The sequence below is a fragment of the Coenobita brevimanus genome, chromosome 26 (assembly GCF_032717465.1).
Source record: "Coenobita brevimanus isolate Jiangsu-jjx chromosome 26, ASM3271746v2, whole genome shotgun sequence".
Classification (NCBI taxonomy): Eukaryota; Metazoa; Arthropoda; class Malacostraca; order Decapoda; family Coenobitidae; genus Coenobita; species Coenobita brevimanus.
The window spans coordinates 9,106,577-9,124,971 of NC_136979.1; the positions used below are offsets into that span (position 1 = coordinate 9,106,577).

The 18,395-nt window shown below is 42.3% G+C and overlaps 1 protein-coding gene and 1 pseudogene across 4 annotated transcripts in view; one reads left to right on the forward strand and one right to left on the reverse strand.

Moving 5' to 3' along the window:
- Window positions 1–18,395, forward strand: part of Serinc (serine incorporator TMS1) — a 116,254-nt gene that overhangs the window by 17,937 nt on the left and 79,922 nt on the right. For all 4 annotated transcript variants that reach the window (XM_080268153.1, XM_080268156.1, XM_080268154.1 and 1 more), the window contains exon 5: window positions 9,492–9,701. In XM_080268153.1, coding sequence (XP_080124279.1) covers window positions 9,492–9,701 — 210 coding nt within the window. The remainder of the gene's footprint in view (window positions 1–9,491; window positions 9,702–18,395) is intronic.
- Window positions 2,159–2,277, reverse strand: LOC145394260 (5S ribosomal RNA; annotated as a pseudogene).

Here is an 18,395-nt window from a genome sequence, read left to right on the forward strand (position 1 = left end):
TGATAACATTCCACATAATGTAAAATCAACAGGATCTATTGAGGTCAGAACACCCCTTTAGAAAATTTCAGTAAACCTGAAATTAAACACCCATCTGAGACCAAGTTGTGACCATTCTGCCAAGTTTCATCGAAATCCTTTTTCTAGGTTTGGCTATGGTAAACACACAGAGACACGTACAGAATTTTAGTTTCTAAGCTAATATCTCCCATTGAAAAAGACAAGTATTCCATATAAGTAATTTGTCAACTGTAGTTTACTTTAGAGCATTTAAAGCAAAATTCAGAATTATATATAAAGTGAGCAGATGGACAGAACACTTTAAGGAATTGTTGAACATAGAGGATGGAAGTAATGCGAGTATAAGTGGCTGGGGAATGGCTGGGAGAAGGAGGGAGGTGAGAAGACAGGAAGAAAGCAGTAGGATAGAAGTTGTGGAAGCAATGAAGAAAGTTAAATTGGGGAAAGCCCCAGGAATTGATGGAGTGTGTGGTGAAATGCTGAAGCATGGGGGAGAGATAGTAGTAGAATGGATGTGGAAGATGTGCAGATTGGCCTGGGAGGAAGGTAGAGTCCCGGAGGATTGGAAGTTAGGTATAATTATTCCCTTGTACAAAGGAAAAGGGGAAAAAGAAGTGTGTGGTAATCATAGGGGCATTTGTCTTCTTAGTATAATAGGAAAAGTGTATGGTAGGATACTTATTGACAGAGTTAGAGAAAGAACAGAGAAATTAGTTAGAGAAGAACAGGGAGGCTTTAGGAAGGGTAGAGGTTGTGTAGATCAGATATTCATTCTTAGATCTTTAGTGGAAAAGTTTCTAGAGAAGGGAAAGGAGTTGTATGCGGCTTTCATGGATTTGGAGAAAGCATATGACAGGGTGGATAGACAAGGATTGTGGAAAGTGTTAAGAATATATGGAGTAGATGGGAAGTTGTTGAATGCTGTGAAGAGTATGTACGATGGTGCGAAGGCTGCAGTGCATGTGGATGGTGATCTAAGTGAATTTTTCTCTTTGAAAGTTGGTTTGAAACAGGGATGTGTCATGTCTCTATGGTTGTTCAATCTGTACATGGATGGGGTAATAAAAGAGGTACAGTCATGGACAGAGAAACCTGGACAGATGAGGCGAGGCAAATGTCAAATTTTCTCATTTCCCCCAGCCTGTCCTTCAGTCTTCGTTCACGACTCCTTTCCCCCACCCTCCCACCTCCCATCCAGTTAATCTCATCCCTCCCTCATCCCTGAGTCACTCAGTACTCTCTCTCTCTCTCTCTCTCTCAAAGGTTCTTTAAGGTGAATAATAACGTCAATGCAAAGTATACGTTTACTGATACAGTATAATTATTATAAAATAAATAAAGCATGTTAGTATAAAATAAATAAAGCATTTTAACACATTTAAAGATAACTGCAATTCGCGGGTAGACAAATGTAGCCAGTTTTTAAGCGGCGTCAGCATACACTCTGCCTCTCAACATTTGCTTTTCTCCTTTCTTCTCTCTCTTCCTCATCTACTCGGTCTGTCTGTCTATATGTTCCAGTATCTGATTTCCTCCTTTCTTCTGTCTCCTGTTACTTTCTCTTAACACCTTCCCTCATGTCTATATGCCTCTCTCTCCCTCTCTCTCTCTCTCTCTCTCTCTCTCTCTCTCTCTCTCTCTCCCTGAGGTTCTGTAGGGTGAATGATAATGTCAGTGCAAAGTGTGATCGATTTATCTATCTATTTATATCTGTCTCTCTATCTATCTCTATCTATCTCTCTCTCTCTCTATCTATATATATATATATATATATATATATATATATATATATATATATATATACTGTATATGAGAGAGGCAAATAGACAGAGAGAGAGAGAGAGAGAGAAAGAAGGGGAGGGGTGGATGTAGGGAGTGAAGACAGGTGAGGTGAGGAATGGCTCCTAATCCCCAAGGAATAACCTACTCAGGTCATTTTGACTAGGGCAGACACACACACACACACACACACACATATATATATATATATATATATATATATATATATATATACTCATTCATTCATCATTCATTGCCAGACGCCATGTATCCCAAATGGGGTGGCCAACGGCTTAGAGTTAATTGTTTTACAGGGAGGGGCACTAATCCTCCACCAACCCCACTTGACACGTAGGGATGCCAACAGCATCTGGTGTTCCCAGGCGGTCACCCATCCAAGTACTAACCAGACCCAACGTTGCTTAACTTTGCTGATCGGACGGGAAGCGGTGTACTCAATGTGGTATATATATATATATATATATATACCCAGGCTGCTTCCCCCAAGGAAAGTGGGGTAGCCGAGACAGGTCGACACTTACTCATCCACTCTAACACGGTCATTCGCATCTTAGCCCCAAGGGGAGGAAGGGACAATTCCTCACCGCACCACACCGCACGAGGGACAATTGCGCCGTGCAATCAGTGACATCCACAGCAAGGCCCTACAGCAGAGCTGGTTTACACCTGCCACATCATAATAGACCCATCCCTTTACCCGCATCTGCCTGATCAGCTGATCAGACAAATGTTGGAGAATAACCCCCCAAGGCTGCATCGTCATTTATTCATTCACAATTTATCTCCATTCATTTCTATCACGCACAGCCACTCTTCCTTGCTCTACAAACATCCCTCTCACATCCAATGCTCTCTTCATATATATATATATATATATATACAGTAATCACTCTAATATCCGGACGCCCAATAACCGAACATCCCCACTAACCGAACCTTATCGTCCTGGGATCAAACATTCCCAAAATGGTCCGAAAATCCAAAAAAATTGGAAAAAAAACCGATTTTTTGCCGTCCGTAATTTGAACTTGCCGCGCGTGCCGCGTGAGAGCATTGTTTTGGTTCGTCATTCCTCCGACGTCCGATAGAGCGCCGCTGCATCCTCCCCACTTCCCGCCTGTCTCTCACCGCGACTGGACCTGCGCTCTTCGTAATGGCTGCCCACGTGCTCGCTTTTGTGGTGGTGCCGTACTTGCTGCAAGGCCTCCTGCTGCTCTCTGCCCTACTCTTAGTGTGTGTGATGATGGCCCCGCCTCCTGAGAAAAGGAAGAGAGTGGTGTTGACTCTGGAGAAGAAACGGGAGATATTGGAGAAGGTTGATGCGGGTTGGTCTTCCTCTCGCATTCTCCGCGAGTTCAACCTGGCCCGGTCGACTTTGTTTGATATCAAGCGTTCCCGAGACAAGCTCATGCAGTACACGGCTGACTTCTCGTCGAGAAGCAAACGCAACGTGGAGAGGAAGGTTATGTTTACTCCCAAGTATGCAGAGATCGACCGCTCCACGTTGATTTGGTATCGACAGCAACGTGCAGCTGGTGTGATGGTACGTGGAACGGAGCTGAAGGCTGCTGCTGAGAAGTTTGCAAGGCTTCACGACGCCCTAGACTTCAAGGCATCCGAGGGTTGGCTCTTCGCGTTCAAGTTGCGACATGGCCTTACTAACCGTAAAGCACATGGCGAAGCATTGGACGCTAACGAGGATGGAGTGGACGAGTTTCGGCACAAGGTGAAAGGCTTGATCGACAGGGAGGGCCTCACTCTCGGTCAAGTCTATAACGCTGACGAAACTGGCCTATTCTATCGCTCGGTGCCAACGAACACTCTCGCCGATGAGACGGAGAAGCGTGTACCTGGCCGCAAGCTTTCTAAGGAACGGATATCTGCTTTGTGTTGTGCCAATGCTAACGGCATGCACCGGCTTAAGCCCGTTATTGTTGGCCGTGCAAAGCAGCCTCGGTGCCTTCGTGGGGTGATGGATGTCCTTCCTGTCGTATGGTACCATTCTTTGAAAGCATGGTTCACAGCTGTGATTTTCAAAGACTGGTTTCACCATCACTTCGTCAAGGAGGTCATACATTACCAGACGAAGACACTGGGAATTCCTCGCGACCAGGTAAAGGCTCTCCTTCTCCTCGACAATGCACCTGCCCACCCGTGCGACAAGGACTTGGTTGCTGAGAATGGCCGTATTAGGTGCATGTTTCTGCCACCTAATACGACTGCTCTCATTCAACCAATGGACCAAGGAGTGATCGTGGCAACAAAGCGCCTGTACCGTCGGAAGTTCCTGGACGAGGTGATGGTGGTTCTCGAGGACGAGGACGAGCGCAGGGAAGGACGTGACACTCGAGGCAAGCGGACTTTGGAAAACCTTCGCCGCTACAACATCAAGTCTGCGCTGTACAACTGGGCTAGTGCATGGAAGGAAGTCCCTGTGAAAACTCTTGAAAATGGTTGGTCTCGTCTGCTTCTCGGAACAGATGTGGAGTACGATTTCCTAGGGTTTGACGTGGATGACTTCCATGCACGGCTACGTACGCACGGCGACGATGTTGATGTGGACGATGTTCGTGAGTGGTTGGACGACGACGAGGGCGATCCTGGGTATCAGACGTTGTCTGATATCGAGATCGCGTCTTCGGTTGCTGGTGTCAGTCCCGAACTTGAAGATTCCGACGACGAAGGCGATGATGATGCAGACTCCGCCCAGCAGGACACTACTCCAGCCATCCCCAAGCTGAGCGCACTCCGGGAACATCTAGAGTTCGTCCTAGACTACCTGGAACACCCGGACTGCGACAGGGAGATGGGGCCCTTGGGACTCGTGGAGGAAGTGCGTGCTTTCCGGCAGCGCATCATCAATCGCCAGAATCGTCGGTCCTTGCGTCAGTCAACGATTGACAGTTTTTCAGGCCCGTGACCCCGCTGTGCCAAGCCCTGGTTCCACTCCGTTGCCTCCCCAAGACAGGCCCTCATGCTCCGAGCCACAGCCCAGCACATCAGCTACAGTGGAGTCACCGCTCGACGTGAGTTTGCGGCTGTCTTCAGAGTCTTCTGTAGTCGGTACGCCATCACCACTACCCACCGATGCACCCCTTGGACGCCTGCCAGTGATACTCTCGGGCTCTGACAGTGAATAAACAGCAAGAACTTCTCCACTAGACCACACGGGAATTTTGAGTGTTGTGCAGTGAAAAAAACGGTGTGTTGTGTTAAGGTTTTCAAGTTGGGAGAAAAGACTAAGTAGAAAAGAAATTTAACGTAACTAACCTTCTTTGTTTTGGCTTTGGAAACTTAAAAAACTTGGGAAAAGTTAATGTGCAACACTTAAATTTAATGGAACATTATTTGGACTAAAGTGAACACTGTGAAAAGAACGGACTTCTGTGTGTTAGTGACTAAGTTCAGTGCAAGACTTCAGGAAGAGTGTAGTGCAAGTGCTTCAGGAAATCGTTCTTACTGTCAGAGTCCGAGAGGAGGCGGTTATTCATCGAGGTGGCCAGGGACTTGCTGTAAGTAGCCAAAATGTTTCATGTTGTAATATTTTCCATACTATATTTACCAGAATGTTTCATATTGTATTTTTTCCCATACTATACTTACCAGAAAGTGTCATACTGTACTTCTTTCCATACTAAACTTACCTCATGCATGTGCAGTAGGAATGTGTTTTTCAGAGTTCGGTTAGGTTCGGTTAGGTTAGGTTCGGTTAGAGTCCATAAGTACCAGAATGTTTATTAATGTATGAACATACTTCTAAACCCACATTTTATGTGTCTATTGCATTTATTTCAGTCATTTATGTGCCTTATTGGTGTGATTTGGGTGTTAAATAGGTGCTATGCATGTCCGGAGGGAGTTGTATAGGTGTTTCTCTGTGTTAGGGTCCGTAAGTACAAGTCCATAAGCTGGGGCCCAATATCCGGACAAAACCAATATCCGAACCTACCGATGGCTCTATTGATCCGGATATTGGAGTGATTACTGTATATATATATATATATATATATAATATTTTTATATATATATATATATATATATATATATATATATAATATTTATATATATATGTATATATATATATATATATATATATATATATACAGTTTATCATGGTACTTGAAGCCCTTTCACGTGACTTTAGAAACGGACTCCCGTGGGAGTTGTTGTATGCTGATGATTTGGTGTTGATTGCAGAGAATGAAAGGGAGGCGGAGGAAAGGTTTAGGAAGTGGAGAGATGGTATGGGGCAAAAGGGTTTAAGGGTAAATGCAGATAAAACAAAAGTGATGATATCTAGGGTTGGTGGCGGTACTGTCAAAGACGAGGGAGAGTGGCCATGTGCAGTTTGCCACAAGGGCGTGGGAAGTAATTCCATCTTGTGCAGTGTGTGTGATAAATGGGTGCATAAGAGATGTAGTGGTATCAGAGGTAGACTGCGAGATAATGCTGATTTTATGTGTACGGCGTGCCGGGTGAGCAGGTGGAGATCGTCAGACGTGAAAGGATTGAACTTGCTGGTGAATCTCTTGAGTGTGTGGAAGAGTTTTGTTATTTGGGAGACATGTTGTGTGCTGGAGGTGGGGCTGGAGCTAGCTCTGTGGCTAGGGTGAGAAGTGGTTGGAAGAAGTTCAGGGAGCTCTTGCCTCTCCTGACATTGAGAGGGCTCTCCCTACGTGCTAAGGGGTCTTTGTATGCAGCATGTGTTAGGAGTGTAATGCTGTATGGTAGTGAGACCTGGGCAGTGAAGGAGGAAGACATTCGCCGGCTCAGACGTACTGAAATGACAATGATTAGGTGGATGTGCAGTGCGTCCCTGCGTCCAAGGCCTGGAGGGGTTGGGTTTACAATGGAAGAGTTGAGAGGTAGGAAGGAACTGGAGTGTATTGGTGTTGTGATGAGGAGAGGTAGATTGAGGTGGTTTGGACATGTGGAGAGGATGGGGGATGATAATTGGGTGAGGAAGGTGAGAAGTGTTAATATTGGGGGTGGGGTTGTGAGGGGTAGACCGAGAAAGACATGGGACGAGGTCATTAAGTGTGACCTTAGGGTTAAGGGACTGAACAGGGAGGCTGCAATGGATCGTGCAGCGTGGAGAGCCGCCATTAGGTGACCAAGGCCGACACATGCAAGCATGTTGGAGCCTTTAAAAACGAAACGAAAACGAAACGAACAGTATATATATATATATATATATATATATATATATATATATATATATACGTAAATCGATCGACAGAAAAACACAGGCAGACAGATAGGTAGGAATAGATAAGCAGACGGATAAATAATAATCATGTCAGCTCTGTGCCAAACCGCCTGCAAGAAGTGATTGGAAAATGGAAATAAAGGAGGTTGGATTCGATACTGACGAGAGAGAGAGAGAGAGAGAGAGAGAGAGAGAGAGGGAGAGAGAGGCATATAGACATGAGGGAAGGTGTTAAGAGAAAGTAACAGGGACAGAAGAAAGGAGGAAATCAGATACTGAAACAGATAGACAGACAGACCGAGTAGATGAGGAAGGGAGAGAAGAAAGGAGAAAAGCAAATGTTGAGAGGCAGAGTGTATGCTGACGCCGCTTAAAAGCTGGCTACATTTGTCTACCCGCGAATTGCAGTTATCTTTAAATGTGTTAAAATGCTTTATTTATTTTATACTAACATGCTTTATTTATTTTATAATAATTATATCAGTAAACGTATACTTTGCATTGACGTTATTATTCACCTTACAGAACCTTTGAGAGAGAGAGAGGGAGAGAGAGATGGGGGGGGGGATGACAGGATGTATGGAGGGAGGGAGAGAGGGCAGGTGAGGTGAGGAGTGGTCACTTGTCCCCTGAGGCAAGGAAGGGGATGAGGGGTGCGGTTCATATGGACGAAGATTTAATGGAAAAATCGAATAGGAAAGAGAATTTCTCAGCCCAGCCCTTGAGTGTCCATGTTTCTCTGTCCATGACTGTACAAGGTAGGGTAGTGGATGTTGGAGTGGCCTTGGTGAGAGAGGATAGTGTTTGGAAACTCCATGTACTGTTGTTTGCAGATGATACTGTGTTGTTGAGTGAAGACGAAGGGGAACTGCAAGGCTTGGTGGATGAGTTTGGGAGAGTGTGTAAGAAATGGAATCTAAAGGTGAATGTAGGGAAGAGTAAAGTGATGGTCTTTGAGAGAGGTGAAGTCAGTGAATCTACAGCGAGGTTGGATGGTGAGGAATTGGAAAATGTGAGTACGTTTAAGTACTTGGGTAGTGTGATGAGTAAGGATGGAGGTTTGGAGGGTGAAGTGCTTGAAAGGGTACAGCAGGGAAGAAAGGTTGCTGGTTCTTTGAAAGCAGTGATAAGAAACAGGGAAGTGAGCATGGAAGTGAAAAAGTTACTACATGACAGTATTGTGATACCAACTCTAATGTACGGAAGTGAAGCTTGGACGTTGTTGGAAGGACACAAGTCAAGATTGAGAGCAGTGGAAATGAGTTATTTAATAGGAGCCTGTGGAGTCACATGGAGAGACAGGCTGACGAATGAGGATATAAAGGAGCGTTGTGGTGTGGATGTGGATGTGATAGGAAGCGTTGTGAGGAACACACTGAGGTGGTTTGGCCATGTAGAGAGGATGGAGGGTGAAAGACTGACGAAGAGAGTGTATGTGAGTGAGGTGGAGGGGGGAAGAGGGAGGGGAAGGCCGAGGATGAGATGGAGGGATGGGGTGGAGAGGTATATGAGGGAGGGGGGTGTGAGTTGGGAGCAGGGCAGTGAAATGGCGGGGGACAGGGCGACTTGGAGGCGATTTGTTTGTGGCCACCCCAAATGGGATTGAGGCGTCTGGCAGTAGGTAGATAGATAGAAATATATATATCTATTAAAATCCCATTCTTTAAGTTGGACTTGTATTAAGGTAGACAAGTAAAGTGAGACTGACATTTCCAAAGTCAGTAAACATAGCCCTAAGCAAGGCACCAAGCATGGACTCAAAAACCATACCCCTTACTCTCTCTCTCTCTCTCTCTCTCTCTCTGGTGAAAAGTGAATTGGTGTGCAGGTAAACTCCTACATTTTGATTGCATATTGTTAATTTGGTAAAATTGGCACACCTGGTAAGATACACTTGTCCCTTCCAATTACAGTACCTTAAAGGGGGTGTACTTTTCTGTGTAGTGAATGACAGTTGATTTACCCAGATTATGAAATGAAGGATTGACTAGTATTATATTCCTTGAATGCACAAGAATTCAGTGGTATTTCATAGATTTTCTAAGATGTAAACAGTTTCAGTTAACAACGATTTGCAATGTGCCATGAAATGCTTTTTATGTTATACTGTATGCCTATGCAAATGTATTCAGTACTTGTACCTATAATATTCTTGTATGTATTTTAAGTCAGTAACTACTTTTCTTACCATCAATGCATGTGGGCTTATTTAAGGTATGATGGAGATTATATCTGACATGTGCTGTATTGTTTTGTGACTGAAACTTCTTACCTAATGTATACATGATCTGTGGTATTTTTTTCTTTTTTTGGGGGGGAGGAATAAATTTTAATCCCAAGAAATCTACGAACCTTTATTGTAGGTCTCTCCCCACCCATTGTCATCATGCAAATTGTCAGAATGGTTATGATGATAATGTGTATTACTTAATATAATCATGGTATATTTACTTCTGAACAGGTTCTGGGGCTTGAAGTATTTGGTGCTGATTGGTGCCATCATTGGTGCCTTTTTCATCCCCCGTGGAGAGTTTGGCCAAGTGTGGATGTACTTCGGTATGATTGGAGGTTTCTTCTTCATTCTCATACAGCTGGTCCTCATTATAGACTTTGCTCACTCGTGGGCAGAGTCTTGGGTTGACAAGTATGAGGAGACAGAGAGTAAAGGATGGTATGTTGATGTTTGTTTGTAGTATTGTTTTATTTAATTGTTCTCTGTATAAATAGGCATTTTATTAATACTGACAGTTTTTAGAACCCCCCCTACTCTATTCCTGACTTAATCTGAGACTTGTTTTCAGTTCTTCCTAGTTGCTTGAAGTTGCTATATCGCCATTTACTCACTGATCTTTTTCTGTGACATATAGAAAAAGGGACCATCCTCTCAGTGTACACACCAGACAGACTGTGTAGCAGATCACCATAAAGAACATAAGCAGAAAATAAAACGGCTAATACAAAACCACGCCATCTCTGGTTTGAATTTTAATGTGGACTTAAGCTTAAATATTAAGCCACCATACAGTGTACCAAGTTTACACACTGTACCTTTTGATTTAAAAAAACTGTATAGGGAGTGGCTGCCCTCTTGCTGGAGATCATGTTCCACCAGACTGGACTGGATTCTTCCTTGTAGGATGTAGGATATGTTGAGGAAGTTTGGTTCCCTGGCAGGAGTTGCATCATAACTGCATAAGTTTGGATTGGATGGAATCACAGATGATAGTTCCCCTCATGCAGAATAGACCCACACAATATCCTCCATTTTGGAGCACTGCACAACACCTGCTGCCACACTAAGGTACATACACAGTATCCTTGGTCCAGGGAGTCTTGGGGTTACGGTAAGTTTAATTACTGGAGATATTATTCGTAAGATGCAAATTTTGAGGACGAGGATTGAAAAGTCATGTACTGTAAGTGCTAGGCCCTGTGAACCCAAATCATAGATGACTTTAGTTAGAATTTATTAAGGCTGGCTTAAGCAGTTTTGAATTAGGCCTTTTTTCAAGGTTTCAGAATCCAAGCAAGCATTGGCCCTCCTGTCATTTGCAAATGCTGTTAGGATTCTTAACCCCATCTATCCAGTGGCATTTATAGATTAATTTTGCTAAGTTTAGATGATTTTATGTTTAATTCAGGAGAAACGTAGAGAGGTTATATGCATTCATTGCTTCATTAATCTTTTTTGGTAGCTCCTCCGAAGATGTTAGAGCAGGTGTAAACTACAGAAAGATACCATCAGACTGAAAGAGTTGTGTACAGTGGTTATTACTGTTGATAATGAGCAGGAAGGGAATGTATTGTTATGATATAAATCTTGTCAGTCTGATAGCATATTTCTGATTTGCAGTATTTATTGCTGCCATCAGATTATTTATTTAGCTATGGAGATACTTTTCAAACTTGTGGACATGAAATACTACCAACCTTTATTGACCACTTCACTACTAGAGGGCTGTGCTGGATTGAATAAAATGATATGTTGGTAACAGAAATAAAGACAAAATCATTAGATGGAAGGGATCAGTAATTTTATGTAGTAAAGTATGGGTAGGTGGAAGATGGTGGTACAGGCAGTCCCCATATAAGCAAGGGACATTTTCTAAAATACTGGAACATATTTACATACACGTTGTACTGTAAATCTCAGGAACTGGCAAATCAGCTTAACAGGTGACTTATTAAACTTCAAGGAGTAATTTTTTTTTTCCATAATTCAACAAAGGTAATCCATTCATTCCATGGACATCTCTCTCATGTTATTCATGCCACTTCCTTATGATATTATTCAACTTAATACTTTTCAGACTGAAGGAATTAAATATAACCATAATCAATCCCATCAGTATGAGAGGCCTTTCCTCAGTAGCATAAAATTATCAGATGCATAGATGTAAGAGGAGGGAGTCGGGGGGAGGGACAGCTCCCCCCCAAGACTAGGATTTTTCTTTTCTTCCTCCAAGGCAAAATCTGAGTTTTCATGGCCAATGACTAATTTTTACAGGGTAAGTGCTGATTTTTACTGGTAGTAGTGAATTGTACTGATCAAAAACTGATTTGTACTGATCAGAAGCTGATTTTTACTGGGCAAAAGCTGATTTTTACTGGGCAAATGCTGATTTTACTGGGCAAAAGCTGATTTTACTGGGCAAAAGCTGATTTTTACTGGGCAAAAGCTGATTTTACTGGGCAAAAGCTGATTTTTACTGGGCAAAAGCTGATTTTTACTGGGCAAAAGCTGATTTTTACTGGGCAAAAGCTGATTTTACTGGGCAAAAGCTGGTTTTTAGTAGTTGAAAGTTGATTTTTTACTTGGCTAAAGTTAATTTTTACTGGTAAAAAATGGATTTTTACTGGTCAGTGCAGATTTTTATTGGTCAAAAGCTTATTTTTTTATTGGGCTAAAGCTGATTGCTATTGGGCAACAGCTCATTTTTACAGGGGAGGAGGGGAAGAGACTCCAGGGCAAAGATGGTTTTTCAGGGTTGATGCATCTGATAGTGTACAAAGACAAAAGTCGTGTCCTTGTTTTGTCCGAAGATTAAGTGTAGCACGTGAAACATTGCGAGAGCTCTACCACGGTTACATATTAGTGGTTGACTAGCCTGACTTCAGGTGTCATATCTGCTTCTGTTTAGATAACTTTATAAATGAACCTATGAAATTCCGAAGCCTAAACATCAATTTGCAAAAATTGTTGCGGCCGAGGGATGAAATGTGAACCATATTCGCTCAAGCGATGATCGTCTGGCCATTACATCTTACATCTTACCACAAAATGTCAAACAGACCTAGTATGTACCTTGGTATGGAGTGGAAAGTAACATGCATCCAACTACTAGGGATATGAGAGGTGGCATGATCTACCTTTATTTAGGAGGAGAGAATCCTGAATATATAGTGCAAACATTTGGTGTAAGCAAAACTATAAAGGTAGATTAGATGATTTCGGGAAGAAGGCACTACCACAGAACCAGGAAATAATGACAGTGATGGAAGGCATCACCTGCCAGCAGTACTTACACCATAAGGGACAAATTGCACTTGAATGAAGCACACAAATAGTTGTGTGTCGGCTTCGGTCGTCTGAGTTGTGTGTTTGAACTCCAGCCTGTGGGATTCATTTTGCCAGTCATAAAGAAACATTCAGTTATCAATATACATGAATTCTGTCCATGTTTATAAAATAATTTGGACATTTTTTTAACTGACTGACCATCACAGCTCATAATTATCATCTTAAACTAAGTAGAAGTTGAATAAATAAAGAATGAGAAATAATTCATGGACAGATCTTTAGCATATTGATTTGTAGTGTTGCTGACATGTTTTCGTTTTTAAAGGCTCCAACATGCTTGCATGTGTCGGCCTTGGTCACCTAATGGCGGCTCTCCACGCTGCACGATCCATTGCAGCCTCCCTGTTCAGTCCCTTAACCCTAAGGTCACACTTAATGACCTCATCCCATGTCTTTCTCGGTCTACCCCTCATAACCCCACCCCCAATATTAACACTTCTCACCTTCCACACCCAATTATCATCCCCCATCCTCTCCACATGTCCAAACCACCTCAATCTACCTTTCCTCATCACAACACCAATACACTCCAGTTCCTTCCTACCTCTCAACTCTTCCATTGTAAACCCAGCCCCTCCAGGCCTTGGACACAGGGACGCACTGCACATCCACCTAATCATTGTCATTTCTGTACGTCTGAGCCGGCGAATGTCTTCCTCCTTCACTGCCCAGGTCTCACTGCCATTTAGCATTACACTCCTAACATATGCTGCATACAAAGACCCCTTAGCACGTAGGGAGAGCCCTCTCAATGTCAGGAGAGGCAAGAGCTCCCTGAACTTCTTCCAACCACTTCTCACCCTAGCCACAGAGCTAGCTCCAGCCCCACCTCCAGCACACAACATGTCTCCCAAATAACAAAACTCTTCCACACACTCAAGAGATTCGCCAGCAAGTTCAATCCTTTCACTTCTGACAATCTCCACCTGCTCACCCCGGCACGCCGTACACATAAAATCAGCATTATCTCGCAGTCTACCTCTGATACCACTACATCTCTTATACACCCATTTATCACACACACCGCACAAGATGGAATTACTTCCCACGCCCTTGTGGCAAACTGCACATGGCCACTCTCCCTCATCTTTGACAGTACCGCCACCAACCCTAGATATCATCACTTTTGTTTTATCTGCATTTACCCTTAAACCCTTTTGCCCCATACCATCTCTCCACTTCCTAAACCTTTCCTCCGCCTCCCTTTCATTCTCTGCAATCAACACCAAATCATCAGCATACAACAACTCCCACGGGAGTCCGTTTCTAAAGTCACGTGAAAGGGCTTCAAGTACCATGGGACTCAAGACTGACCCCTGATGCACACCAACATTCACAGAAAACTCATCACTCAAATCTCCATTCACTCTCACCTGGGTGTGAGCACCCACATACATGGCCATAACCACCCTAACCAGCCACTCCTCCAAGCCAAGCTTTCTCATTGCCCACTTCACCACCTCTCTAGGGACTCTGTCAAAGGCCTTTTCCAAATCAACAAAAACAAAGTAAAGATCCCTTCTCCTACCAATATATTTTTCCTGAAGCTGTCGAACAATGAATATGGCATCAGTGGTCCCCCTACCTGGCATAAACCCAAACTGCATCTCATCAATATTCACTCTTTCTCTAATCATACCTTCTAAAACTCTCTCCATTACCTTCATTATCTGATCTAAAAGCTTTATACCTCTATAATTTAATTATTAATTATTAATAAAGTGAACATATGAGAAATGGTTCATATATATACAGTACTGTATAGTGTATCAAGTAAAGTAGCAGTTGAAAAAATGCTTTATATAGATATGTTTTGTATAGTTTCCAAAAATACTCTGGCATCAACAGGTTCTTTACCTGGAGCAAATGTTTTGTCAGTGCTACCAATTGTCGGTATGGCACAAGCAGAGCACACCAAAACTTGAGCCTTTCAGCCTATGTTTTCACCAAATTTCACAAAATGACTCTTGTTTTTGGTTGTACAGTACTGTTTTTCTTAAAATGATGAATGGATAAAGCTGTTTGTATCCTTGTATTATGAAGAACGTGTTTGCTCTAATGTGTGATGGTAAGTTGATTTTTTTTCAGCTTGCTCTGATACATTGATAAGTTATTATCAGTTTTTATTTGAATGCTAGTCTGAACATGAGATTTTAAGCATGTAAATTGCTTACACTTTTCTAATACTCCTATCTTCATGTACCATCAGGTTGGAGGAAAAAAGTGTCCTAATTGATTTATAACAAGACAGTATTGTGTATCGTATCATATCATATATGTTATAACTTAAGTTTGTAAACCACAGATGTACAAAAATTCAAATCAAATACCACACATATGAAAAACCTTGAAATTTACCAGTACATAAAGGTTTTTCAAGCTATGTCCCACAGTCCAATAGTGTGTGAATGTCAGATAAGGACAAACAAAAGTAATGAATTTGCTTCATTTAGGCAAAAAATGCAGTTTGACATGAAATTAAATACTTAAATACTACATTCTGAAGGCTGCTGCTGCAATAATGATAGGAGATATTCTTGGTATGGTGGACAGTAATTATATAAATTGGTGGTAGGTGGGGATGCTCATGTATGCAATAAGTCAACTCTGGAACTGTCTCCCTCTATCTGTATTTCCTACTTCATATGATCTTCAGTCATTCAAACTCAGTGTGTCCAGGCTTCTTGAAATGATTGGATCTTGAATTTGACTCTCTTTTGTATTGTTTTTGTTTTTTTCTTGGAAGGAACAGTCTGTGATTCAGTATGACTTGAAATTAAATACTTAAATACTTACTACATTTTGAAGGCTGCTGCAGCAATAATGAAAGGAGATATTTTTGGTATGGTGGGCAGTAATTATGGAAAGGGGATGCTCATTTATGCAACAAGTCATATCTGGAACTGTCTACCTCTGTCTGTATTTCCTACTTCCTATGAACTTCAGTCTTTGAAATGCAGTGTGTCCAGGCATCTTGAAATGAATGGATCTTGAATTTGACTTTTTTTTTTTTTTTTTTTTTTTTTTTTTTGAAGAAACGGTTTGTGGGCTGCTGGCCTTTGGTTCCTTCTTCCTTGCATTAAAAAAAAAAAAATCCACTCGATGTAATGCCCTTTCCTCTTTTCCTTCCTTCCTCTTCTGTCTTCGTCATTCTTTCCTCTTCTTTCTGCTTATGGGTGACTCTACACTTGAGTGACAAGGCAAATGGTTTCCAGTACACCAGGAAACCATTTTTTACACTGGATGGTAACCATACAGTATAACCAAATTATAGTGTCTAGTGGTTTAGTGGGTAATTAACCCCTAAAGTACTAATAGGATCGATCAATCCTTTTCCAGAATTTCGCTTGATGCCTAATAGGATCAATAGAGGAGCCTTTGTTAAAAACTGCGGACACTTGGCTTCGGCCCGATTGTGACATATCGATGCAGACCAATGAGAACTAAGCCATGAGTAGGGAGGGGGGAGGATCTGTGCCCCTACTCATGTTGGGGGGGATTCCCCCACTGCCCTCTCACCACCTACCTCTACCCCAAACCTTTTGTTCCCTCTCCCCTTCCCTCACTTGTGACTGGACTCACAGCTCCTCCTACCAACTCTATAAAGTTGATTTTTCCATGCCACACTCCCCCCACCATCCCCCTTCCACCTTCTTCCCTCATTCTCCCCCCTCTACCCGTTCATAATCCCAGCACCTCCAGCTACTTTCTTGCTGTGGCAATGTGGTAAACATTTGACATATGGGAATGATATATACATTTTCTGGTGTGTAAAATCAAGATCTTTCATTCTATAATACCAAAATTAATGTTGGTGGGATTTTTTTTTTTTTCCTCCCTATATGCAAGGGTTGCCAATATCAATTTTTGACAATCTTTGACAGGCTAAAGCTCAGTAATCAGTTGGTCTAGAATGCTCTGGGTTGCAATATAAAGTGTGTATTTCAAGCTCTAAGACTTGGCCATAACATTTTTTACTTCTGTAAGAGTTGAGAAATTGACTCCATAAACAGGTTTTCACGGACATTCGGTCGAGCGAATTGCATATCCTAGGGGTTAAGGCGCTCCAGTTGGATTGAGCCTGTGTATGTTTATATCTGAGGGGTGGTTGGAGTTATTGCTCTTGTAATGCCACTCAGGGATGAGTGAGGCTGGTCACTCTCCTCTTAAATGTCAGGACCAACTTGCCTAGCCCCGGGCTTCTACGCTTCTCATGGGGCAGCATAGGATTGGATGGATGGAACACCAGGTTGTAGTAGTGCCATAATTAAATTGATTTAGGAAAAAAGGATTAAATTTAGGATTTAAGAAATAAAAATGAAATCTGTGATACTGCATGTTTTTTGCCAAATAAATTAGTAAAGTTGATTGTGAAGTTATATGTATTTTTGACGTTGTCTTTTATGACAAGTTTAATCCAGCCATCATCCAATCCTACATTGCCCCATGAGGAGCGTAGGAGCCCAGGGCTGGTCAAGTTGGTCCTCACATTTAAGATGAGAGTGACCAGCCTCACTCCTCCCTGAGTGGCATTATATGAGCAATAAACCCCAATCACCCCTTGGATATAAACTTTCGCTGACTCAGTCCGACTGGAGCGCCGTAATTATTCATCAAAACAACAAGCGCCAAAATATGGTAATATGGTTACCACCCAGCATAGTAATGTGTTGAAAATTGCTGATTTAAATCTTGTATTATATCACTGTTTTAAATCACGTGATTTTTGCCATGTCAGTTATGTACTATGCATTTATATTAGTAATAATTTGGAGATCAGGACAACTTTGAGCATTTTCTGGTCAAACTCCTTCTGCCCCCTTCCCCCACCCCTTGAGAAGTGCACTCCTGTATACTTAGGGTCTGATTGGAGTAAAAATAAACTTAAAGTGACATCACTTGGATTCAAGGGGTTACCGGTAGCTTTCTTTATACAGTGACATCACCAGGATTCAAGAGGTCAGCTTTTTATACAATGTTTTTTCCTTTATATTTTTCTTACCTCTGGCCAGCTTTACTTAGGAAAACTTCTAGAAATGAAGAAGGTTATGCAGGCCGTATGTATCACCATTTCAGAAAAGCTTTACCAAGTTAACCCGTCACGTCCCGAGGTTTTCCGCATCTCCGACATCCCCCAGTCCCGAGGTATTTTCGAAAATTTTTTTTTTGGCTAAAACCTTCGCTTTTGGTGAGAACATCGAAAATTCATAGAGAAATTGCTCACCTGAGGTTTAAAATACCCAATCCAGGTAGGAGTTCCTCCTTACCTGACTGGGTTTTCTAACATGCTGGCACCAAAGAAAATGAGTTCTATGGGAGGGTAACTATTTTATCCACTCATAAACGGTATTTATTTATTTACTTGGTACAAATGTATATGTAGTATGAGAGTATATTGGTTTTCAAGCAGTAATAAAGGCATTATAAGCATTGTTTCATTCACTAGCTAATCACCATACCTGACCTTTTTTTGCCACATTACCTGATCATTATTTCTGGCTGTTTCTTCTTCTAATGCTATGTAAACATTGTCCTCCACATTGTCATCGATGAGGGAATCACTCTGGCCCTGAATATCTTTACTAGCCAGGTCACTGGTAACAGGTCCTTTGCCAAGACAATGGCGTGAGGGGGGGAGGGGGGAGGTTATGCGGTGTAAGGCATTGTCCCTGCTTGGCATCTTGTAGAGGAATAGAGGAAGGTGTCCCGTGTATACATACGAAAAATCACGCGCGAAAATTGAAAATTGTGCAAATTGGGGACCTTGCAATTGCGCGACATACT